This window comes from Geotrypetes seraphini, chromosome 2 (assembly GCF_902459505.1).
Source record: "Geotrypetes seraphini chromosome 2, aGeoSer1.1, whole genome shotgun sequence".
In the NCBI taxonomy this organism is placed as follows: Eukaryota; Metazoa; Chordata; class Amphibia; order Gymnophiona; family Dermophiidae; genus Geotrypetes; species Geotrypetes seraphini.
In genome coordinates, this window is record NC_047085.1 from 314293555 (window position 1) to 314320546 (window position 26992).

At 42.5% G+C, this 26992-nt stretch overlaps 1 protein-coding gene across 5 annotated transcripts in view; it reads right to left on the bottom strand.

Annotated features, from left to right (window-relative positions):
- COL6A6 (collagen type VI alpha 6 chain) overlaps positions 1–26992 on the bottom strand; it is a 274284-nt gene that overhangs the window by 173068 nt on the left and 74224 nt on the right. For 3 of the 5 annotated variants that reach the window (XM_033930033.1, XM_033930030.1, XM_033930032.1), the window contains 2 exons: positions 21978–22586; positions 17374–17961 (listed from right to left, as the gene is read on the bottom strand). In XM_033930033.1, the coding sequence (XP_033785924.1) occupies positions 17374–17961; positions 21978–22586 (1197 nt within the window). The remainder of the gene's footprint in view (positions 1–17373; positions 17962–21977; positions 22587–26992) is intronic. The other 2 variants (XM_033930035.1, XM_033930034.1) reach the window with 1 other exon arrangement.

The window sequence follows — 26992 nt, forward strand, 5'->3', positions numbered from 1 at the left end:
CTTCTTTCCTTGACTCCTCCTCCTTGGTAAGGCTTTCACAGTGACATCATATGTCTTGCCTTTTTTTGGGGGGGGAGGGGCAGCCTCCTCCTTTGTCATGAACCATCTTGCATCTGATTGGACCCGAACTTCAGAAGGAGTCATGGAAAGAAGTAGCCAATCAGGAAGAGGCTTTGCCAGCATACAGAGCCACAGGAACTGCAGTGTCACAACTAGCTTGAGGCCAGCTATGGTCCAAGGACTTCTCAACCAGGACCACTAAGTCTGAAACCTGACTTCTGACCAGCTGCAGCTTGTACAGGTCCCATGTTTCATTGTCTACACCAGTGTCTCTCAAACTTTCTCGAGCTGGGGCACACTAAATGTAGTGGCCACGGCTCGAGGCACCCAGAAGTGCGTGGATGTCGCCATGATGACATCATGCACATTTGTGGCATCATCACACTGACATCCATGCATGTGCAGAGGCCTTCTAGACAGGCTCTGAAATGCCAGTAGGGTGTGCCAGCAGGGAAGTTAACAAATATCAACTGAGTACCCCCAACCACAGACCTCCCAAACTCCACCCTAGACCCACCCAAGCTCTTCCCCAGATCCCACTCTTTTTACTCATTTTAATGCAATTTTTTTCCATTCATTTTTCATATACACACAATATACAGTACACAGCAGACATAAATTCTCAAAACTGACACATTTCAATCACTATATTGAAAATAAAATCATTTTCCCTACCTTTTGTTGTCTGGTGACTTTATTTTTCCTATGCTTTTAACTATGTTTCCAGGACTATCTGTCCACTTTCTGCCTTGCATCCATCTTTCGCATTAATTTAACATTCAATATTTCAATTTTTCTGCTTTCTTCTCAAAATCTACTTTTCCATGTCTTACCTTCCCTTCCTATCTCTCTCTCCTTCCCTCCCTATTTCCATGGTCTGACATCTCTCTCCTACTCTCCCCCCAATGTAACATTTCTCTTTCCCTTTCTCCTTTCTGCCCCCTGCAGTCCATCTCCCTTCCTCCTTTCTGGCATCCCTCCCAGTCCAACATTTCTCCCTCCTTTCCACCAGTCCAACATTTTTTCTTTCTTTCTCCTCTGGTCCTCCTTCCCTGCCCCAACCAACATCTCTATCTTTCTCCCTCCATGAGTCCAACTTTTCGCTCTCTGCCCTCTCCCCCTTCCCCAGAGTGTAACATTTCTCCTTCCCTCCTTTCTGTTCTGCCCATTCATCTCGCCCTCTCCATGAGTCCAACACTTTCTGCCTCCTGCATGCTTTCTCTCTCTGTCCTTGCCTGTTCCTTCGAGTGGCATCACCTCCTTCCCACCCCCCAACCCAACATGCTCTTTCCCCATGCACCCTCACCATTAACTCCAGTGTGTAACACCTTTCCTTTCCCTCCTTTTCTGCCAGGTCCAGCAGCACCTCTTCTCCCTTTTTTTTTTTTTACTTCCCCCCTGTCCAGCAGTACCCCTTCCCTCCTCCCCCCATCCAGCATTACCCCTTCTCCCTTCTCTTCTCCCTCCCTGTCCAGCAATACCTCTCCTGTCTAGCCTAGCGGCAGCTCACTGTGTGCTTTTAACTTCGGCACACAGCTGCCGCTAGCAGTAGTTTACCCCCAGTTTTATCAGGCAGCCTTGGGGCTTTTGCTAGGCCGGCCCACATCGCATCATCAAAGCAGGCCGGCCTAGCACAGGCCCCGAGGCTGCCTGAAGAAACCAGGGGTAAACTACTACTAGCGGCAGCTGTGTGCCGAAGTTTAAAAAACACAGAGCTGCCACTGCTGGTCTGGGGGTGCAGAGACGAGGAAGGCAGGACTCCCAGCAGACCGATACGACGGTAGGAGAAGTCAGCTGATACAGGCGCCGGAGCCTCTCTTCCTGCCCAGTGAGCCGCGGCACACTTAAAATCTCAAAAGGCACAGTACTGTGCCGCGGCACACAGTTTGCGATACACTGGTCTACACATATCGACATTAAACTCATCTTCCAGCTTTTTGCCTATTTTTCAAATGCATTTAATGCAGGGGTTCTCAAACCTGTCCTGGGGAATCCTTTGAGGATACCTACAATGAATATGCATAAGTGAAATTTGCATGGAAATCTAACTGGCTGGGAGTCAGGATTGGGACTCCTAATTTAAACCTTTCTGCAAAATCAGTGCATCCTGTTTGTGAATTTGAAGTGTGAAGGTTTGATATCACCTGAAACAGCAATACTGGTACAGTCTCCTTTTGCTAGACCAGTAGTCTTCAATGCAAGGCCCAGGGACTAGTGGTGGCCCCTGAATACCTTTGGGAAGGACCAAATCATTGTTGGTTTTGTTTTTCTTCACTACTGTCTGCCTCTCTTCCCAAGCTTGTGACATAAAGCAGGATTTAGATCAGAGAAGGGCTGCATGCTTAATGTGACCATATGTCCCGTTTTGAACAGGACTGTCCCATTTTTAGATCCCCTGTCCCATTGTCCCCACACACAGCTTTGGGATGCCGAAATGTCCCGTTTTCAGAGAGAGTGTCCCAAAGCTGTGTGTGGAGACAATGGGACAGGCGATTGCAGAGCCTGGGCTCTCTATCTGCTTCCCTGGCCGCTGCCGCCGCAACTGCAGGAAAGGCAGGTCCAGGTGTCAGCTCATAAGCCTTCTCCCCAACGTCAATTCTGACGTCAGAGAGGACGTTCCAGGCCAGCCAGGTAGCAATTGGCTGGCCCAGACCTTCTCTCTGACGTCAAAATTGACGTCAGGGGAAAGCTTGTGGGATGGCACCTGTAGTTGCGGCATCTGCAGTTGTGGCAGCAGCGGGCGGCAGGCGGTGGCAGACCAAGGGGGTTTAAGCAGAAGAATCACTGGTAGGCCAGGCTTTGACGCTAGAGGGAGGGAGGCAGACAGGCAGGTTGGCTTTGGTGCGGCAGGGAGGCAGGGAGGGAGGCAGGCAGGCTGGCTGGCTGTCTTCGGGGGAAGGGGTGGGACAAAGGCTGGAAGGCAGTATGGGGGACATAGGAAGGAGGAAGGAAAGAAGGAGAGAGAGAAGCAGAGAAAGGGGGGGGTTGTAAGCAGAAGAAAGACTAGAGAGAGAAAGGCCTGGACCAAAGGAGAAAGACAGGAGGCAGATGCTGGACTATGGGAGGTGCAGACAGAGGGGGGAGAGAAGCTGAGGAAGAACAGAGAGATGGAAGATGCATGGAAGATGCATGGAAATGCCTACCTCCTTGAGGATACCTTCAATGAAAAGTTTAAAAGTGGGCTCGAAGGGATAGATTTCATTGTCACTTGCTGGTAAGCAGTGTTGTGGCCTCATGTAGGAAGATATTATGCAGCTGTCCGCTCATTTGGATTCAAAGTGGCTCCTACATAAAAATTAGTGAAGACACTATGCCAGGATTAGTGAATTGCAGTCAGAAAACAGAAACCTGTAGGGCTCTTCTCAGGTTATTGCATAAGAATATGTATTTTTTGCAGGTATACTTTCTATAGGTACACCTATTTTGCAGCGCACATACATTATTATCCTTGAATACTGCCTTTCTGACATTGAAAATGATCTTTAATTTTTCCCCCAATTGAAAGCCCTTAAAGCCCAATTTTGCTCAGAACATTGAATTAGGAAGTGGGACATCCAGGTTAGGATTTTCAGAATTCTCCTGTTACTTTGCAAAAAGATCTCCTTATTGTAATTCCAGCTAAACTATATCAATCATGTTTTACCAGGCATCCTACTAGTAACATAACTAGATGACAATTTGTGGATGGGCCAATAGGTAAGATGAGTGGGTATGCATTTCCTCTTCCCTCCCTCCCCCACTTCCTACCAAATTTAAAATTTAAATACATTAACTGGCATTGGTTGATGTTGGTTATGCCAAGAGAGTGACTCGAATATCCAAAACAGGATAATGGGGTCATGCATAGTTTAAGGACAACGTACTGCATGGTTTTCAGTGGGTGGATTTAATGAGCAGTTTTTTATAAGACACACGGGGCCTCTGAGTCATGTGTTTAGACAGGATATAATTAAGGAAGTAATTTTATAAGTGCATGCATTGATGAAAAGTTCCCTTATGCTTTTCTTCCTATGTGAACTGTGCTGGATTTTGGAAGAAATACATGCATAAATATTTATACTTGCTTTTGGGGGCTCATAAGATTTCTAGGTTCATCTACACATTTACGCTTGAATTTTCTAAAGTTATGTGCGTTAATATAAACTCTGCTTTAACCCACCCCTGCGCTGCACTCATTAGAACAGTTCTAAATTGGTTCACTTCTTTCTTGCAGGACTGGGCATTCTTTGTCATACTCCTATCCTCAGTTTTGAGTTGATGACCTCTTTTCTATGGAGTCCCTCAAGGCTCAGATTTGGCAACACTGTTTAATATCTTTATAAGCCCTCTCACTACATTAATATGAGACTGTAGGTTTAAGGCTTTCTATAATGTGAATGATATTATTTTGTGTTTGTTTACATAGCTATATCTTTCTATATATCTATATGGTTATATATACAGTTATATACATAAGACATAATTGAGTGACTGGTAGTAACATATTGATCTGTATAATGATGCAGAAATTAATTTTCATAACCAATCAGGTAAAATAAACAAGTTAAACATCTCATATGAGCATTAGAGTGTTGTTCAATTCATTGCATTAGATGTACTGGAAGTGGTAGAAATAAATTTATCAAATTAGGACCAATTTTTATTACATTTGCAATTGACTAATAAAGGATGAAGATAAAGATCCTTGTATTTTCTAAATTGTAATACAATATTCCACCATAAAAGAACCCAGAAAGATTAGAATTGTTCTTCCAAAAGCAATGGATATTTAAAAAAAATTAAATAAACGTAGCATCTTCATCTGAAAGATCACATGCAAAAGTCAAGGACTCCCAAATTATAGACTTTTAGATAAACCACCTAGGCATAGGCAATGTATAAATATTTTTAAATAAATAAATAAATGATTCATTAAATTGTAGCATCTTGGGGGTGTCATGTGCCTGACTATAAGATGGCTGCTTAGCGTTTTTCTCCGCTACAGCCCCGCCGAAAAACAATCATTTTCAGCCCATCGGAGCCAGTGCCCAACGTAAAAATAACTCCTGCAGTTGCCGGAATGACCTCCAAAACGAGTAAGCCAGATCCCGTCTCAAGTGCGAGCTCTTCCGCGCCGCATCCAGCGCCTAAGCGCACCAAGCATGAGCCGCCGTCGCCCGCTAAGGCCGCCGCCACCCACGCCGCTGAAAGCGTCAATCTCACGCGACCTCCAAATCCTCAGAGAGCTCATGCAAGAAAACCTTGCAGCAACTGCGGACATAAAATCGGAGATGGGCAATCTTATGCTAGAATTAAAGCAACACAATGCCCGCATCGATCTGGCCGAAGAAAGGCTGTCTGCACATGATTCACAGTTCCTTGCGGTCCAACGTGATCTAAACAAGCTCACCATTTTACAGAATGACCTGGAGGATATCTCAAACAGGATGCGCAGGAGCAATATGCGTATTATTGGCCTACCCGAACTAGCGGAGGGGAAGGATATGCTGGCATTCTTACATGCCTTTATCCCCAAGAAATTAAATCTTCAATTCTCACCTCCCCTGGAAATTGAGAGGGCGCACAGAGTACCCTCGGGCCCTCCTGCACCCTCTAAACCTCCAAGGCCTATTGTGTTAAAGCTGCTGCGATATCCGCAAGCCATTCAAATTTTGCAGTCAGCTAAATCTGCTCCTGATCTCACAATCGATGGCAAACGAATCTTATTTGTTCCTGATGTTTCAAAATCAACTGCTCAGAAAAGAAAGGCCTTCCTCTCTATGCGCCCTCAACTTAAAAACATAGGGGCGCAGTATGGCCTTTTCTACCCAGCCCGTATGCATGTGACATACCACAATGTGACTAAAAACTTTGATAACCCTTCAGACCTACAACGCTACTTAGATGACTCTGTGGGAGCTATGACCTGAACTTTTGAATCCAAATCTATCTCCTTCTCCATTTAGACGGGCTGCACTCATCCTTGTCTACTAATTTTACAACGGCGGGTTGTGGAGTCCTCTGCTGAGCTCCTCTTGTCAACATGAGACCCCACTCATGGAGCTACGCTTGTTATGTTTTTTTAGCTGTTATTAGGCATGAATAACTTGCTTTTCTTCTTCTCTTCTTCTACATCTTGGACTCAAGGAGTAACTGCTTAGATTCCACATCGAATCTCCCTCATGGTTAAAATCCACCTTGTATCTCTTAATGTTAAGGGTATAAACAACCCCATCAAGAGGAAAAAGATCTTACATTATTTCAAACATCTTGATGTCGATATTTGCCTGCTTCAAGAAACCCACCTTTCTTCGTATGAAGCCCAGAAACTATCCGGCGGTTGGGTCCAACATTCTTTTGCCGCACCGGCTCAAGGTAAGAAAAATGGAGTCATCACATTAATGAAAAGAACACTTAATTTCCAACTCTCTTCACACCAATTTGATCCCAATGGACGATGGTCTCTCATAGAGGGTACTATTGCAGGCCAACCTCTGAATCTCTTCAACATCTACGCTCCCAACTCTGATGATCCCTCCTTTTGGCACTCATTTCAAACTGTCTGCAAATCATCCTTGTCATCCCACACCATATTTGCAGGAGACTTTAACTTCCCCATCGACCCTTTTATAGACAGATCCTCCACTTGCCACCCGGCCAAACTTGGGGCCCATTCTGCAGTTCTCCAACTCATGGATACCTATGGGTGGTCGGACGTCTGGAGAATATTTCATCCTACCACCAAGGATTACACTTTTTACTCAGCCCCGCATCATACCTATTCCAGAATTGACTACATTTTGAGTTCCAAAGACATTGTGAACCTCGTTTCCTCCTCATGTATACATGATATTACGATTTCAGACCACGCAGCTGTTTCCTGCTCCCTAGACTGGTCTCCGTCTCCCTCATCTAGACAGTGGCGAATGAACAACTTCCTACTACACGATGAAGATTTTCTTTCACGTATTAAAATGGAGTCCCAAGCCTTCTTTTCCACTAATCTTGACTCAGTTTCTGACTTTACAATCATTTGGGAATCTTATAAGGCTTGGCTCCGTGGAGAGATCATTAGCTATTCTGCTTTTCAACGTATGAAGCGCAAATCTTCACTCCTACAGCTGGAAACAGATATTCATGCCTATGAGACTCAACTATACCTTCGTCATGACCCTTCTTTATATAAACATCTGCAACTCCTCAAATTTCAATACAATGAAATTTTTAGCTCGCTTGCTTCTGCATCCATCTTTCGACGCTCAGCAACCTACTATGCTTCTAATAACAAGGCAGGTCATCTGCTAGCCACCTATCTTAAAGGTAGAAGATCTAAACAAAGGATCATTCATCTGAAATCTTCCAATGGTCAAATCCACTCTTCTACTAAGGATATATTAGAAGACTTCCGGACTTTTATACTGACCTCTATTCTTCTGAATATTCGATGGACACCACATCCATCCCGGACTTCCTTCATCCTTTAAACCTGCCATCTCTCACTGAGCCACAACAAAGCTCGTTGCTGCAACCAATCTCGCCTGAAGAAATCTGCCGAGCTATATCTTCTTTGCCTTCGGCCAAAGCGCCGGGTCCTGATGGTTTGACATCAGAATTCTTCAAATCATTTTCTTCACTCCTGATGCCACATCTGCTCTCCTACTTCCAGAGTCTCCAATCATCGCCGAAAAACCTTCATCGTTTTCTCGAAGCGAATATTATTGTTCTGCCAAAACCAAACAGAGACCCTCAGCTTGTGAAGAACTACCGCCCTATTTCACTGTTGAATCTGGACTACAAAATCTTCACCAAAATACTTGTCTTTGGCCTGGAAAAAGTTATATCCTGCCTGATCCATAGGGATCAGGTAGGCTTTATGAAAGGCCGATATGGGGCCGATAACACCAGACTTTTATGTCACGTTCTCCACTCCACTTCTTCGTCTGCTAGTCCTGCAGTTCTCGTTTCTCTAGATGCTGAGAAAGCATTCGATAGAGTGGAGTGGAAATATTTGTTCGCCGTTTTAGCTAAATTTGGTTTACCTGCTGAATTTATTCATATGATCTCACTACTCTATAGTAATCCCATGGCTCGTTTGATTGTCAATGAGGAAGCCTCCTCTCCATTCATATTACATAGAGGCACCCGGCAACTTGGCTCTGGAACCTCTCCTTGTAGCTATTAGACAATCGCCTAACATCAGGGGAGTTTCCATAGCCAATATTGAATTTAAAATCTCAGCCTATGCAGACGATGTTTTATTATATCTTTCTGACCCAGAAGCCTCTCTGATCTCCCTTATCCAATTGATCTCCTCTTTCTCACTATTCTCCGGTTATAAGATCAATTGGGACAAAACAGAACTTATGCCTCTAAATGACTCATGTCTTCCATTTACTATTGCCTCTCAACCCTTCACCTGGGTCTCCACAGGACTCAAGTATCTGGGTCTCTCTTTTGACAGGGACCTTCGTGCCTCTGTGCAGCAAATTTCCACTGATCTTCTTGATCATATTTCCTCTTCCCTTTCAAAGTGGTCGCCCCTTCATCTTAACTGGTGGGGTCGATTAGATACTCTCAAAATGATGGTGGTTCCAAAGATCACCTATCTATTTAACATGTTTCCTCTTCTATTCCCTCCTGCTTTCTATAAACAAATGGAATCGAAACTATTACGCTTCTTATGGAATAACAAGCCCCATCGGATCTCATTCCGTAAGTTGAAATCCCCTACCCATCAGGGCAGAGTTAACTTCCCTGACCTATACTGTTACCACAGGGCCTTTATTCTTCGACAAGGAGCGGAATGGTTTTCCTCTCCCTCTCCCTTAGATATACCTAATTGGTTACGGCTAGAGACTTCTCTTTTTCACCCCTTTCCCCTTCTTAGTCTGATGGGCACTAAAAACTTTCCCAATCTCTCTAAAAATCCCCTTAATATCGACCACTCATAAGATACTTACTGCTCTTGATGCACAACTTGATATCCCTTGGATCAAATCTACCTTTTGCCCTATCTGGTTCAACAAACTCCTCTTAATTGATAAAAAGCCTATATACTGGTCCTCTTGGTATGATTGTCATATATGGGACTTAGGCTCTTTATGCCATCCGAATGGGTCCTTTCTTACCTTCAATGAGCTGATGACCGACTTCTCCCTTAACGCATCTCACTTCTACAGATGGCTCCAATTAAGATCCTCGCTCAATAAATCGGGCCTATACCCACTGCCTTTCAACTTGGCTCCCTCACTGTACTCTCTTTCCAGTCAATTTCTGTCAACAGGACACACCGCTTCACATTTCTACAAACTACTTAAATCACTGCTCCCTGACTCCTTAGCCCCTTTGAAATCCTCTTGGGAATTGGATCTGGGTACGTCGATTTCTGAAGAGGCTTGGCCTCATATTTTCCACACCACCTTTCATACATCTCGTTCAGCATCGATCCTTCAACACATAGTCTTTTTCCTCCATAGAGCACATTGGACCCCTATTAAATCACATAGAATCAATTCCTCCTACTCTAACCTCTGCTGGTCCTGTCATTCTGAAGTAGGCACCCTGAAACACCTTCTTTTTACCTGCTCCACAATTACCTCCTTTTGGTCCTCAACTTGGGACACAATTTGCTCTATTTTCCACATGAATATTCCCTTAACCTATCAAATGCTGCTGTTAAAATCTTTTGCCCTCCCCACCACAATTTCTGATTCAGATCACTTTCTTTTTGATATTTTGTTCACATTAGCTCTGAAAGTCCTGCTTACTCACTGGAAGGATTTATCCAAGGCCTCACACTCGCAATGGTGGAATCTTGTATGTCTCACATATAGAACCGAGGCTTACTTGGCTAAGTCTTCCAACAGATTCACACAATTTCAACTGAAATGGGCCTCCTTGGAGCGGCTGGGGCACGGGCAGTGTGTCTGGGAGGGAATGCATGGATGGGAGAACATCTCAGGGGAGGAGACATAGGCATCCTGGGACTGTTGGCCAAGTCTCTTCCCTGAAGAAGCCCTTTCTGGAAACGTCAATCGCTCCTCCTAAACTTACTTGCTCCACTTCATCACTTCATCATGCTTCTATTCTTTTCTCTCCTCTCTTCTACCTTCCAAAGTATTTAGATCAATGCTGTCTTGTTAAAATGTTTATTTTATTTTTATTTTTCCTCTAACTCTACTTTTCACTTCTCTATTACCCTCCAGGTACTTTAGTTAGATTGTGAGCCTTCGGGACAGTAAGGGAATTTTTCAAGTACCTTTCTTATTTCTAATCTTAATGTATATTTTCTGTAAACCGCTTAGAACCTAACGGATGTAGCGGTATATAAGAAATAAATTACATTACATTACATTAATGAAATCCTACCTCCACTCCAATACTCCTTGATTGCTCCTCTCCTCTCTTCTTTCCTTCTCTCTTCCTCTCTTTTTCTCTTGCTCTTTATTTTGAACTCACTTCTTGATTCATGCTCTTATATATAGAATGGTCTTTTACTGAAGTATAAGGCTCAAATATGCCTCAGTTAATTTTATAGACTCATGTTTATAAGCCAACTATTTACCTGCATATATTGTATGTTTATTTGTTTTACATGAACATACCGATGTTACAGTTTCTTGCATATGGCTGTTCTTAACCATGTTTTGTAAAAATTTTAAAACTTTAATAAATAAACCTTGACTAAAAAAAAAAAATTGTAGCATCTTCCTAACTTTGGTTCAAACATCTGTACACTCAAATCATGTTTAAAGGACGGTACTATTACAAGACCAACAAAGATCAGTTTGAGAGAGGTCACATTTTTATGATTTTACTGGAGTCCACAGTGACCTATCCTGAAGAAAATATAAAGACTGAGTAACTCAATTTCTATGATCCTGAACACGAGATCTCACTAAGATTTAGAAGTGTTAAATAGCACTGATCCCAGTACAGATCCCTATGGCACTCCACTATTTACCCTCCTCCATTGAGAAAAATAGCCATTTAACTCTTCCGTCTGTTTTCTATCCGATAACCATTTCTTAATCCACAACTGAACATTTCCTTGTATCCCATGACTCTTTAATTTTCTCAGAAGCCTCTCATGAGGAACTTTGTCAAAAGTTTTCTGAAAATCTAGATACACTACTCCAGTATGTCTAAATCTTAAAGGAGGAGGGGGGGGGGGGGCATTTTAGAAGCTTGTTTTAGGCAGGATTAGGGCAGCAACCATTTAGTTCTCAATCTTGTTAAAACAGTCACCCTTTGTCTATTAGAACTTGGATGTCTTGCAGGGATAATGAAACCTTTTTGAAGACATCCAGAATATCATGTAGATGTCTGGAGTTAGACCTATTTAAAAAGCACATAAGGGCCAAAAAGGTACCTAAACTGACCAGATAACCACAGGATGCATGAAGGTATGACCTCCCACATACCTCCAGTAGTCAGTGACCCCCTCCCATCTCCCAAAGATGTGAAATAAATAGTACATACCAGCCTCTATGACAGTACAGTGGACAGATCCGTGAGGTAGTAAGGAGGTGGGGGTGGGTCAGAGTCGGCCCTAAAGTTATTCATAATTTTTCCATATTTTCAGGCCGGCTCTGCCCCTAACCCCCGTAAATATGGAGGTAGAAGTGTACTACTTTATCCTAAAGCAAAAAAGAAAAGAAATAGAACTATTTTTTCTACCTTTGTTGTCTTGTTTCTGCTATCCTCATCTTCTCATCATTCTCTTCCTTCCATCCACTGTCTGGCTTCTCTCTGCCTCTTCCTTATGGCATCTGCTCTATTGCTATGCCTCTAACAGAAACTGTCTACCTCTTCCTTCCATCTCTCCCTTCCCTCCCTCCCATTGGTCTAGCACCCATCTTCTTCCCTCTGCTCCCTCATGGTCTGGCATCTCTTTCTTCTTCCCTTCCATCTTTCCCTCCCTCCCCCAGGTGGTTTTTAGCATCTCTCTCTCCTCCTTTCCTCCCTTCAGATCTGGTATCTGTCTCCTCCCCCTCCCCCAATGCTCTGGTAAATCTCCTCTCCCTTTCCCTTCCTTTTCTTTTCTGCTCTTCCTTCTTAATTTGTTTTCTACCTCATCTACTTTCAAGTTTCAAGTTTCAAGTTTATTAAAAATTTTTGATTAAACGCTAAGTCATATTTCAAAGCGATGTACAAAGATATTTAAAATATAGTTTCAAAAACAAAAGAGAAAGACAACAATACAAACATTACCATGCAATAATGCTAGGTTATGTTACATTCAACAGTACAAGAAAAACCAGGGAAAAGGGGAATGAACTACAATTTAATAAAAAAGAGGGGGAAAGGCAAAAACAAAAGGGGAGGAGTCCTCAATTTCCCTTTCATTGTGTCTACCTTCAGCTTGCCACCTCTTTCTCTCACCCTTCACTAACTCTTTCATCTTCCCCCAATCTCTTTCATCTTCCCCTATCTCCCCCTCCTTCCATCCAGTATGTGCTTCTCTCTCTCTCTCTCTCCTCCCAACTTACATAAGAACATAAGAACATAACATAAGAACATAAGAAGTGCCATCTCCGGAACAGACCCTAGGTCCATCAAGTCCGGCGATCCGCACACGCGGAGGCCCCGCCAGGTGTACCCTGGCATAGTATTAGTCCCCATATCACTCTAAGCTTCTCATAAGAGATGTGCATCGAGCTTACCCTTAACTATGTCACCTTAAGCCACTCATAAGGAGATATAGATCTAACTTACCCTTAAACCCTAGAACGGTGGATTCTGCAATTACCTCTTTTGGGAGAGCATTCCAGGTTTCTACCACTCGTTGTGTGAAGCAGAACTTCCTGATATTTGTCCTGAACTTGTCCTCCCTTAGCTGGATCAGACCTGAGGTCCATCGTGCCCAACAGTCCGCTCACGCGGCAGCCCAACAGATCCAGAACCTGTGCAGTAATTCTTTATCTATACCCCTCTATCCCCTTTTCCAGCAGGAAATTGTCCAATCCTTTCTTAAATCTTTCTCTGCCCTATTACATCCTCTGGGAGCGCATTCCTCTGTTCCTTTCTCTCCCCTCCCCACTTCCATCCATTATCTGCTCCTCTTTTTCCTCCCCACTTCCTTTCAGCGTCTAATCCCCCTCTCTCTCCTCCCCACTTCCATGCAGCATCTGCTTCCTCTCCCTCCCCACTTTCATGCAGTGTCTGATCCCCCCTCTCTCCTCCCCATTTCCCTTTGGATCTGTTCCTCTATCCCCACCCCCTCTCTCTCCACTTCCCTTCAGCATCTGTTCCCATCTCTCCCCTCCCCATTTCCATACAGCATCTGCTCTTCCCTCTCTCTCCACTTCTCTTTGGCATCTGTTCCCCTCTATTTCTTTCTCCTCCCCACATCCATGCAGTGTCTACTCCCTCCTCTCTCCTCCCCATTTTCCTTCTGTTCCTCTCTCCCCTCCCCTTCAGTGCCACTCAACCTCTTCCCCTCATAGGGTCATCTCCTTCCCTTCCCATCACCTTCACAGGCCCTTTTCAGAATCGAGGTTTTCTCTCTGTGCGGCCCGGATGCCAGCCTTCTCACAGGTCATGTGTGGCTTCCACGAAGCTTCTCCTCTGATGCAACTTCCTGTTTTTACCTGGGTGGTTTACATCAGAGGAGAAGTTTTGGGAAAGTCGTGTGCAACTTGTGAGAAGGCTGTGGCATCTGGACTGCTTACATAGAGAGAAAACTCTGAAAATCACAAGCAAAGGTGAGGAGAAGGGAGGGAGATGGCCTGAAGAGGGTAAGAGATGCCTGGACCACAGTGATCAGGAGGGAGGAGGGAGGGGCTGATGGACTGCTGACCGGGAGGGGTGGGAAGGGAGGCAATGCATGTCTCATTACTCTACTAATTGTCATTTTTCCAGGTACTTTAGTTAGATTGTGAGCCTTCGGGACAGTAAGGGAATTTCTAAGTACCTATTTTACTTATAATTTTAATGCACCCTATTGTCTATTTTTCTGTAAACCGCTTAGAATCCTAACGGAGTTTAGCGGTATATAAGAAATAAATTACATTACATTACATGTCAAATACTTTACTGCAGGGACAAGGCCATTCACTGTTCTGCAGGGCAGTAAATGACCTTGTCCCCGAACCCGAGGCTACCAATCCTTTTTTTTTCCCTGTTCCTGTTGGTTGCCTGTGGCTACCTGCGGCTAGCCGCAGGTAACAGTCATTGTGTCATTCTTTATTGTTAATCTTGAGGACTAGATTTGAGAACCCCTTTCTTAGCTCCTTCTTCAAATTTTTGGGAGATCTCTTCTCATGGCTTCTACTCCCTCTGCTTTGTTAGCAATGTTTGTGTCATTTGGAAAAAGGTAAACTTTTCCTTCTAACCCTTCAGCATTGTCTCTCACAAATATATTAAAAAGAATCAGCCCCAGATTGAAAGTTGTTTATTGTTTATTGAAAGCTTCTGTACCGCTACTAATGACTGGGAAGTCAATTCAGAGCGGTTTACATGAGCTTCTGTAAAGGTGTTACAATACATGAGCTTCTGTAGTTGTGTTACAAACACGTGATTCTGTAATGGTGGTATAATACAGAGTTAGTATGTTTCTATGATGGTTTTGAGACAGATCAATACAGTTTGGGTTTTGTTTTCTTTTTGACTGAATTAACAGTATAGAATACTCTACACCTAACATATATATACCCTATCTCCACTCTATATGTACATAGCTGAGAAACCTGAAGAATGGTTCAGGGAATCAGAGAAGCTAAGGAGGGAATTCAGAAGGATGAGCATCCCTATGGTATTTGAGAAAATGTTCCCCACCCATACAATTGTTTGGTCTTTTTATCTGAAGAAGCATCTCAATAAATTGCATTGAGAGACTCGCCTGGGACTTAAACTGTGTAGTGGAGAAGCAAGTAGAAATGGAGGACAGAATCCTAAAAAATTAAAGGTAGGGATTTTTGGGTAATCTCACTTCACCCCAATATGTCCTTACAGGTTGGGAGGTTGGAGTTTACTTCTTCCTATTCTGTAAGCCTGGATTGTAAGTCCTAGCTACCCAAATACTAAAGTTAGTAACAATTTCTTTAGGTATATCAGAAGAAAACCTGTGAGGGAATCTGTGAGACCATTGGTAGATCAAGGAGCAAAAGGGGTACTCAGGGAGGATAAGGCCATAGTGAAGAGACTAACCCCCTCTTCTACAAAGCCGCACTAGAGATTTAAGGGCTTCGGGGCTGTTACCACGCTGCAGCCGCTAGTGCGGCTTTGTAGAAGAGGGGGTAAATGAATTCTTTGCTTCGATCTTTATGGAAGAAGATGGAAGAGAGCTACCTTTCTAGCAAATCGGAGTTCACAAGTTCACATCAATTTCTAAGGGTGCCTTTAGTGATGTTGGTCTGATTAGTGAGACATTTCACTCAGCAAAATACACTGTGTTAACAATAAAACTCCTGAGGCAGGCCGTATAGGCTGAAACATGTGTGTGCCAAGTTATCTTGGAAATAAAGCAGAGTTTTGAAATGTCCAAAAATACAAGTGTACTTTTTTATTTCCACTGCTCATTTTGCTACTGACTTGTGGAGGTGGCTTTCCTGTTTCATTCATCAGAGATCTATCTGAACCAGAAATGGTTTTCAAGGGTGATGATGTGGAGGAACTGAAAGAAATCTCGGTGAACCTGGAAGATGTACTAAGACAAGTTGACAAGTTAAAGAATGATAAACCACCTGGACCAGATGGTATACATCCCAGGATACTAAAAGGACTGAAATATAAATTGGTGATCTGCTGCTGGTGACCTGTTGCTAAAATTGTCTGTAGTACCTGGAGATTGGAGGATGGACAATGTTATGGTGATTTTTAAAAAGGATTCCAGGGGAGATCCAGGAAATTACAGACTGGTAAACCTGACTTCAGCGCAGGACAAAATGGTGGAAACAATTATCAAAAAATAAAATTGTGGAACACATAGACAAACATTAATGGGACAGAGTCAGCATGGGTTCAGCCAAGGGAGGTCCTGTCTCATCAATCTGCTTGACTTCTTTGAATGTGTGAATAAACATGTGGATACAGCTGAGCTGGTTAATGTAGTGTATCTAGATTTTCAGAAAACTTTTGACAAAGTTCCTCATGAGAGGCTCTTGAGAAAATTAAAGAGTAATGGGATAGGAGACAATGTTCAGTTGTGGATTAGAACACAGTGGGTAGGGTTAAATGGCCATTTTCCTCAATGGAGGAGGGGAAAATAGTTGATTGCTAAAGGAATCTGTACTGAGACCAGTGCTATTTAACTTATTTATAAATGATCTGGAAATTGGAATGAGCGAGGTAATTAAATTTGCAAGTGACACTGAACTGTTCAAAGCTGTTAAAACGTAGGCGGATTGTGAAAAATTGCAGGCAGACCTTAGGAAATTGGAAGACTGGGCGTTCAAATGGCAGATAAAATTTAATATGGAGAAATGCAAAGTGATACACATTGGGAAGATCCACATCACAGTTACCAGATGCTAGGGGGTCAGCACCCAAGAAAAGGGATCTGGGTGTCATTGTAGACAATACGATGAAACCTTCTACCCAATGTGCGGTGGCGGCCCAAAAAAGGAAACAAGATGCTAGGAATTATTTTAAAAGGGATGGTTAACAAGACTAAGAATGTTATAATGCCTCTATATCGCTCCATGGTGTAATCTGAAGATAAACTAAAGAGGTTAGGGTTCTTCGTCTTAGAAAAGAGACAGCTGAGTGGAGATATGATTGAGGTCTAAAAAATCCTGAGTGGTGTAGAATGGGTACAAGTGGATCGATTTTTTTACTCCATCAAAAATGACAAAGACTAGGGGACACTCAATGAAGTTACATGGAAATACTTTTAAAACCAATAGGAGGAAATATTTTTTCACTCAGAAAATAGTTAAGCTCTGGAATATGTTGCCAGAGGATGTGGTAAGAATGGTTAATGTAGCTAGTTTTAAAAAAAGGTTTGGGCAAGTTTCTGGAGGAAAAGTCCATAGTCTGCTATTGAGACAGACATGGGGAAGGTTTGTATCTAAGTAGATCTGAAATACTGAGTGCTGTCCTGTTAGGGTCGCCCTGGAAGCAGACCTCCTCCCCTTTTTTTAGGGCCTGAGCATACCAGCTTTGCAACACACTTGTATGGACCTACTAACTGGTTGAAACTCAATGATTAAACTCATAACCAACCCTACACACCTATGCTTTGCACTGAAAGGGAGATTATTATCTGTTAATGAGACACTTTAATGGAATTTTAAACAAATATGAGGATGCTGACTTTAGTGGAAGCTGCCCAGTAGTCTCTTACTTAATAATTTGATATTAATCTGGGTTATAAAAAATTAATTATTTTACCTTGTATTTGGGTCTCCACTGAAGAGCACACCGTTTCCAGAAGCAGGCTGGATATATCCTTCAGATCACTGAAATCTTCAAGGGTGAAAACAAATTTCTCTATAGGCTTGCTTGCAATTTTGTGAAGCTCATCAATAGAATAGAAACCGATTCCAATTGTGTAGACAGAGATTCCCATAGCTTTCAGCTGTCTGGCTGGCTCTTCAACTTCATCTTCAGACTTGCCATCCGTGATGAATATAACTACCTGAAGTACATTCTTTTTTGCTCTGCTACCAGCCAACTCTGTAAAGTACGTCGTCCTAACAAAATCTAAGGCACTTCCTGCATACGTGTCACCTTCATTGTAAGTCAGTTTCTCTATTTCTTCGAGAATTTCATTCTTACGAGAGTACTGATTAAGAAGAAACTTTTGGGAGCTCTTGGTAGAGAACTGTGCCACTCCAACTTGGACTGCATCTCTACCAATGTTGAGACTTGCAACAACCGTGTACAGGAAGCTCTTCACTAGCTCAAAATCCTGTTCCTCAGTGCTTGATGAGCTGTCCACAAGAAAGACAATGTCAGCAACAGTGGCATTCCTGCAAACTGTAGGAGAAAGAAGACATGAGAAATGCTTTGTTTTAAAGATTCCAAACAAGGATCAAATTATCTTCAAGACCTAATACCAGGAAATGTTGAAACAATTAAATCAAGAGGAAAAATTAGCTTAGGGGTCCTTTTCCGAAGCTGTGGCAAGCACTAATGCATCTTACCATAGCTTTAAAAGGGTTACTGTGGGATGCACTGGGACGTCCTGAGTAAATTTGCTAATCTGAGTGTGCATACTGCGCACTAAAAAATATTTTTGATTTTCTGGAAAGGGGCATATTTGGGGGTAGAGAGTGGGCATGACAACACTAACCAATTAGCATGCAGGGCATTGTCATGTGCTAACTGATTAACATGGGGTTAGCGCAGGAGCCCTTCGGGCCTGATTCTGTAAACTGCACCTAACTTTTAGGTGCCGGTTCACATGGTTCTTAATCAACCGCTAGGTATTTGCTATAGAATCATGCCTAGTGTTGTCTAAGTGGACATAGGTGTCGCTAGGTGACCTAGAGGTAGGCACAGGTATATTAGGCCTAATTAACCAACGCCTAGCTCGCAAGCCTAGCAATGCCTCACATTACCACACCTGTTCTCCAACCCTACCCACACCTACTTTTCAGGTAAGGCGCCATTAGGTGTTGCTAGGCACCGCATAACTAATTTAGGGCCTATCAAACCCTTTGCAGCAGGGCCACATTTTGGATCTGTAGGTACTTGGAGGGCCTCAGAAAAAATTGTTAATGTCTTATTAAAGAAATGACAATTTTGCATGAGGTAAAACTCGTTATAGTTTATAAATCTTTCCTTTTGGCTAAGTCTTAATAATATTGTAATTTATAGCTATAGAGACATATGATGAAGAAACTGTTTTATTTTACTTTTGTGATTATGATAAACATACCGAGGGCTTCAAACTAGTACCCGGTGGGCCGCCGGGGGCCACAAGTTTGAGACCACTGCCTTAACCCATGCACTAAGGCTATTTTTACTGCAGCCATAAAGGCCCAGATTCTCTATTTGGTGCTGATATCGGCAGCCACTGATCTTGTGTCAATCACGCGATAGCATTTGTATACAGAATCATGCCTCTGGGAAAGATAGGTGCCAGAAATGTAGGCCAGGGTTTTCCAGGTCTACATTTCTGGTGCCTAGCTTTGTTGGGAGTTGCGCCTAACGTCACTTCTTACATTAGCCACACCCACTGTGGCATTAGGCGGCCTAAAGCGCCTACAGAGGAGTGATTGCAACACCGAATCTTTAGCCACTGGTAGGTGCTTTAACATTTTTTGCCGTTTTAAATGGTGTTTCTTAATTAACTTGAGGTGCCGGTAGGGTTCCTACCAGCACCTAAGTTTAGGCGCCGTTTGTAGAATTTCCCCCGAAATGTCAATTTTTCTATTTTTTTCTATTAATGGATATGTGCCAATATTTAACCCAATGAAAAGATAGGTGGAGTACTTAAACTACCAGTCCACTATTAGTTCATAATAGAGGTATATATTAAATCCTTATATCACTTATCACCTCATGTGAAGAACATGCATATGTGAAAAAATAAGAGGAAAAAACCTCAATGAACTTTAAATACTACTCATTCATTACTCACTCTAGTATATCACAGGCATAAAAAAATCCTCCTACATTACATTACATGTCAGGGTTACTTGGGAGAGCCTTGCGCAGTACTCCGGCCCACTTTGTCTTGGATTTGCCAGAGGCTTTTGGCCATTTGCCCAAGGGGCATCGGGCACTGTGTAGGAAGATGAGTTTACTAGCCAGGAAATGTATTCTTCAGTGCTGGACGGTCCCTGACCCTCCAGCGTTTTGGCATTGGCGGAACCAATTGCATCAGTTGGCCACCTGGGAGGCGCGGGATGCCGGAGGAACTAGGAGGCGAAAGATGTTGTTCTTGAATATCTGGGAGCTATATCTGCAATCCTTGCATCTAAAGGATTGAAGTGAGGTTTTAAGATGGGTGTCCTAATCTGGGCACTCAGTATATAGGACTGGGAGAACAATGGTGAGTACTGGTGGGGCGGGATGGAGAGTACCACTGGGGGGGGGGAGGGGAAGGAGGGGATTGTGGAGGTGAGGTGAGGGGTATTGAAAGGTTCAGGCACTTAGTCACGGATAAGATAAGTGGGGTTAGGTGAGGGGAGGGGGTGGTGTGGCATCTTCGGGGCTCATAAGAGTCTTTCCACCCCCGTTAGTCTCGCTTGCCCCATGTAGAGTAGGAAGAGGGGGAGTTTGGTTGATGTTACTCTTCTTCTACACAGGCTTGTTATATTATTGTATATGATGCATCATTGTTTGTACTGTGCACCCTTGGAGTGCCCTGGCGTCGTATTTGCTGTTGTTTACATCAATGAGAATTGTTTGAACCTAAAAAAATCCTCCTACAATTCCATATCCTCATATCATTCCATATTCTCAAACTTTTATTTTTTTAAGAGCTCCTTTTAGAAATCCACAATAGTATGAGAAGAGACTGGAAGACCTAAATATGTATACTCTGGAGGAGAGGAAAGACAGGGGAGATATGATATAGATATTTAAATACTTGAAAGGTATTAACATAGAACCAAATCTTTTCCAGAGAAGAAAAAATGGTAAAACTAGAGGACATAATTTGAGGTTACAGGGAGGAAAACTTAGGAGCAATGTTAGGAAATTCTTCTTCATGGAGAGGGTGGTAGATGCCTGGAATGCCTTCCCAAGGGAAGTGGTAGAGAGGAAAACGGTGATGGAATTCAAAAAAGCATGGGATAAACATAGAGGATCTCTAATTAGAAAATGAAGGATGTAAATTAGAGAACTAAGGCCAGTATTGGACAGACCTGCAAGGTCTGTGTCCTATATACGGTGATTCGGTGTAGGATGGGCTGGGGTGGACATCAGTGGGAACTCCACTAATTTGGAACATGGGGATGTTACTGGCCAAACTTTACGGTAGATATCCTGCAAACAACGGGATGGTTGGATAACCTGGCATGAGCTTTGACAGCAACTTCAGTATTTGGAACCTAGGACAATAAGTTCTCGTTGAAAGTGGATTTACTTATTGGGATTTATTGATGACTGCTATGCCACTGATCATGGGAAACTTCTTTAAGTGACTTTACATTATTTAATGCTTGAATTCTTATTAACTAGACTTGCACTCAGCACTTTGTGTAACTACTTTTGAAAAAAATAATTTATTTATTTAATTATCTCTAGGCTGGTACTGATGATGTTTGTGGGTTAATCCTGCAGTGCACTCTAGGGTGCATAAATGTGTGGATACACCCTACTGAATGCCTTATTGATTAATGGGAGGTTCCCATGAACTGATTGGCCACCCTATACAAAAAGTACTACAGTGGTGTTTAGAGAAAACAGCATAGCTTGAATCCAGAATTCTGAGTGCAATTACTGAGAATTGGGAGTAGGTCTTTTTTCACCAGTATATAGGATTTTGACCCCTTTCTATTTGGAGCAGGCTATATAATTTGGGGGATCTCTAAAATATCAAGCATGAAAAGAAATTGGATAACGCCAATTAAGAATGGCCAAAAATCTCAGGAATACTCATACTAATGGCTCTTTCCGGTTCTGAAGACAGAGCCCAGGTCTTTCAGTCATGATTCTCTGAAGCTTTCACTTAATTGCTTTAACAGAATTAGAAACCAGAAAAATTTGGGCAAAACTGTGAAGAAAGTCAAACGGTCAGGTTTCTTGCACAATTTGAAACAGTACATATTTGCCCAACTTAATTTCCTGCAAATTGTAGAAGAGAAATAATTTCGGAGAAGACTTAGCTCAAGCAAAAACTTGTGAAGATCACTGAGAGACTATTTCCCTAACGGCTAACTTTAAGGACCATGGAAACATTCCGTGATGTTTTTGTCTTTTTCTGGGTCAACTGTTCGCCTTCCTCTGTGACTCAGACTGAAGCTAGATAATGAGTGCTCATGGGTGCATTACAATGAACATGATAAGGGGACCGTAGATGGAAAGATGAAAGCACGCACCTTGAGACACCTGGTTGATATGTCGAACTGCTTCTTCCACTGTGGTACAAAGCACCTGTATCATGCTTTGGGAGATGCCCTCCAGAGCTGTAAAATCGGACACGTTATAGACATGCTTGTCAACAGGCTCACTGGCTATCTCTATCAGTTCAGACAAAACAGCATCTTTGATGCCCACAGCATATATGGTGATGCCTGCCTGCTTCACCATGGCAGCTGCCTGAAGGAAGTTATCCTGCGTCTGCCCATCAGTTATCACCACTGCGAGCTGAGGGACACCTTCCTTGGCTCGACTCCCTGCACCTTCCGTAAAGTGGTTCTCCAGCATGTACTGCAGGCCGAGTCCGGTTCTGGTGCCCCCTCCTTTATAGTGCAAAGCCTGTACAGACTTTAGAACGTCCTCCTTGCTGCTGTAAGTGTTCAGGAAAAACTCAGTCCGAGGCGTGTCACTATACTGGATAAGTCCAATGCGGATTTTCTCTTTGTCCACATCAAAACCGCTCACCAATGTATACAGGAACTGTTGAATCATTTTAAAGTTTTCTGTTCCAATGCTCCAGGATCCATCAACTAAAAAGACAAGATCAGCAGCAGCGGCCTCTCTGCAAACTGGGGGGAAACATACAAAGATAAGAAAAAAAAAAAAGTTGCAGAATTTGTAAGTAGAAACTCAGGAAACTTCTTCTTTTGGCTTTATTTATTTATTTGTATTTTCCTGCTCCATGGTCATATTTCAATGCCAGTCAAATATCAACTGATGGAAAAAGTGTGTAATACTAGTAGGAGAAAAGTAATTTGGATTTCAAATTATACACTATGATACAAGGATTCAAAATTTCATGTGAAATAATGCTCCATTTAAATATGTGTAAGTGTGAGGCCTATTCAAAGAGGGATATACACATTTCAAAAGTCTTATTGACCCTTAATTAATTTTGAATCGCACATGAGGATTAACCAAGAAAATGTTTCTTAGAAATATGCTAACAAACCATTTTGGAAGGAACCCAGAAGGGGCACACTGGTGCACTGTGGAACAGAAGTATAATGGTTAGAGAAGTGGCCTAAAAACTAGAGGAATTGGGTTTGGTTCCCACTGTAGCTCTTTATGACTTTGGGCTAGTCCCTCCATTGCCCCAGGTTTAACACAGGTACCAGTATATCATATGTAAACCACTTCGACTGTAACCACAAAAATTAAGTATATCAAATCTCATCCCCTTTCTGCTATTTCTTTTGTACTAGTTTTTCAATGGTGAAGGTAATAAGAATAATTAGGGGTGTGGGGACTATGTGACATTGTGGCTATCCACTGCAGGTTCTGTTGTCACATAGGCCTAGATTCACTAAACTCACCAATCTGGATCGTGGTTGGGTGATTCATGGCCGAATTTTGCAGAGCGACCGATTCAGCATGCAAATGATCTGCTCGGATGCACGTCCACAAGCAATCCCACGGATCGCTGTAGAGCGATCGAGACGCATGGGCAGTCTGTTGGTTGTAGATGCCATTCGCGCATGCGCTTGCACAAGTGAGCTCATAATAAAGGGGGAGGGGTGGCTTCAGTTTACTTGCTGGCCCTACGAGTGAACATTTTAAAAGGAATAATTTTTGTGCAGCCAAATTATGGAACAGAACACGCTGTTTGTGAAGCCAGATTATAGAACAAAACACGTTTTAAACCTGCGGGTTAAAATCACGGGCTTGCACTATACTTTTTTGCAGACTATATGAACAGGGAGTTTTATTTTTTATTTTGATGGTTGTTTTGTAACCTCAATACTGGGATTTCAGGGCGGCAGAGCATGAGAGTCGGCAAGGACAGTAAGCGACTGGTCCTCAGCAATTTCGGATCGGCAAACTCAATTGGTGTTTCTTCTTCTGCTTAGTGAATCGATGGCTTCCTACTTATGCATACCATTTCCCCTCATTTGCATGGGCAGATCGGATTGGGTAGGAGATTGATTGGGCAGAAGGTTAGTGAATCAGATAGGAGTCAGGGAACGATCACAAACTGGTCGAGACACAATCGATGAGTTTAGTGAATCTAGGCCATAGCAGCCACCAGAAGTGCAAGTTAAGGGCCAGATGTACAAAATCCCTTGAAGGACTCCTCAACTTTAAGAAAGCAATAAAAACATACCTCTTCACCTTCCCTGCCCATGACCGATAGATTACAAAGAAGTGTAAATCTTCAGTATGTGTCATGTTAAGGTAAAAACTTGTATTAAAATTCTTGAACTCTAACTATAGCAAATTGTAACCTGTAAACTGTATATTATGTATATTGACATTAGATCCCAGTATGTGTTTCGTTAGGATAAAAACTGGTATGGTAAAACTCGTACTGTAATTATGGCAAATCAAAACCTATTAACTGTATGTATGTTTAACCTGCAACCCATTCTGAGCTCTTTGGGGAGAATGGAATAAAAGAAGAATTAAATAAATAAAAGGATGAAAGAAGAATGTTAATAACAAAAATATAAAAGGACAGCTAATAGATATAAACTTGATAGAGAAACTTAAACAATTTCGACTAGATTTACAAGAGCTGGATTTGGAAGATATTAGTGTAAAATTACAATCAGTAAGAACATAAGAACATAAGAACTGCCATCTCCGGATCAGACCCATGGTCCATCGAGTCCGGCGATCCGCACACGCGGAGGCCCAGTCAGGTATACACCTGATGTAGTTTTAGTCACCCATATCCCTCTATGCCTCTCGTAAGAAGATGTGCATCTAATTTGCCTTTGAATCCTAGCACAGTGGATTCCTTAATAACAACAAGAATATTTTGAATCAGCTAATAAGATAGGGAAATTGTCAGCGTATAAATTACGTAAGAAAACTTTAAGAAATTATATTACTAAAATAATTGATCAGGATGGTACGCACTGTACATCTTCTCAGCATATTCAAATTGCTGCTGGGGGGGTCCCGATCTTGCTGTTTCTGCCAGGTAGGCCCGATATTGCAGAGTTTGTGGGACCAAGGAACAGATTAATCCAGTTTCTATTCTTTTCAATGGGAAAAATTGTCTTGGAACTCAAATGTTTTGGAACTCGAACAGGGTTCTGGAACGGATTAAGTTCAGATTCCAAGATACCACTGTAAATGATTTTTACCACAAAAGAGTATTACAAAAACTAACTCAACCAACTATATTAGTTGAAAAGGCATTTTTATATGGAATAAGTAGGGGGAGGCTTGGATAATTATGCTAGGCATGAATGTGAATTTGATTAGTTATATTCTTTGTTTTGTTTTTTTTCCATTTCATTATCTTTATTGCTTGATATTATAATAGTGTATTGGCTGAAAGGCTTGGAAGAAAGGAAATTGTTAATTATTGTTATTATAATAATATCTATGATGGTTTTGAAACAGGATTTTGAAGATTTTGTATTTTGAAATATTTCAATAAAGAAATTTAAAAAAATGAATAAATAAATGGATATCCTTCACACTGTTTGCACATCAGCAAGCCATATGGACAGAGTCCACACACTAAAACTATGTGAACTTTCTTCTCAAAAACAAGCAGGAGCATGGGGTGCATGTTAAAGGGATAATTCCTTTTACTATTGGTCATTTTACTATTGTTATGCTGTTATCAAAATTGTAAGTTTTGTGTTAAACTGTACTCACTGTACATCACTTTGGATGAATCTCTTCATACAGGTAAGTTAATAAATCCCAATAAATAAATGAAATAACTAACTAACTGTTAGTGAATACTTTATAGAAATAGTCTGTAAGAATGTCTGTGTACTATGTAGCTGCTATTTGTGCATGATAACACACGTACTTTTGGAAACCAGATGTATGCATTCTGTGTTCCTCACCTGACCTAAACACATCCATAAGAACTCCTCTGTTTCCTGCAGCTAAAAGTAGTTGCACTGTGGAAATCATGGGTAACACTAGCTGTATTAAAGGATCTATATTTTCTGTCAGGAGATTTGGCCTAGTAAAGGTAAATGCCTCTGTAATTGTCCTCTTTGTGCCCGAGCAGAAACACACTTGGTACACGGACTTCTACATTTATGAGGTATTCCGGTCTTATGCCATATAATTCAGCAGCTGCAAGCATTTTAAGGCTCATGTTGTGAACACAAATTTCAAACAGATGACATGTTTTAATTGAGTCTTTATTGGCGTTTTAATGGCTCACAATCAAGACTCAGCTGGCTTAATGCTGTCACTGTGAAATGTGTCCCTAAGGGATCCCACAAAAGTAACAAGATATATCAGAGAGCCTCATTTTGGGGGTGGGGTGAGCACTGGACTGTGCCACAGTGAAGCTGCAGAGATGAAGATTCCATTCTCCCTCTTCTGCCCCCCTCAATACATTCTGAACCCCCCTCTCTTCTTTGAAAACATACACACCATACACAACTAACTCAAAATACCTAATATCACTAAATTCTACACTCTACTCAAGTGTTACACCAGTACAATCATAGAACTTTCATTCTATCTCCGCTATCACCCAATTCATAATTCTGTCTTCCTCAAACTACTATAATGTAGTACAGTCAAACCTCGGTTTGCGAGTAATGTGGTTTGCGAGTGTTTTGCAAGACGAGCAAAACGTTCTCGCAAATCATGTCTAGCAAACCGAGCGTTGACTCGATTTTCCAGCACCCCCCCTGAGAACCGGCATTGCTCCCCCCCCCCCGATCGTGAATGCCCCCCCCCCCCCCGTGAATTGGTACCCCCGCCCAAACAGCATACAGTCTTAGCACCGGCACGCAGCCTACCGGTGCCGGTGAAAGAAGTTCCTGCCTCTTGTCTGGGCCTTGAGCATCTCGGAGAGAGCGAGAACCAGAAGGCATTGAGCATGTGCAGATGCTCAAGGCCCAGGAAAGAGGCAGGAACTTCTTTCACCGGCACCGGCACCGGAACGTCCTGTGGGCTGCGTACCGGTACCAGATGGAGGGTAAGACTGTATGCTGTTCAGGCAGGGGGTGCCGGTTCACGTGGGGGGGGAGGGGTTCACGAGCAG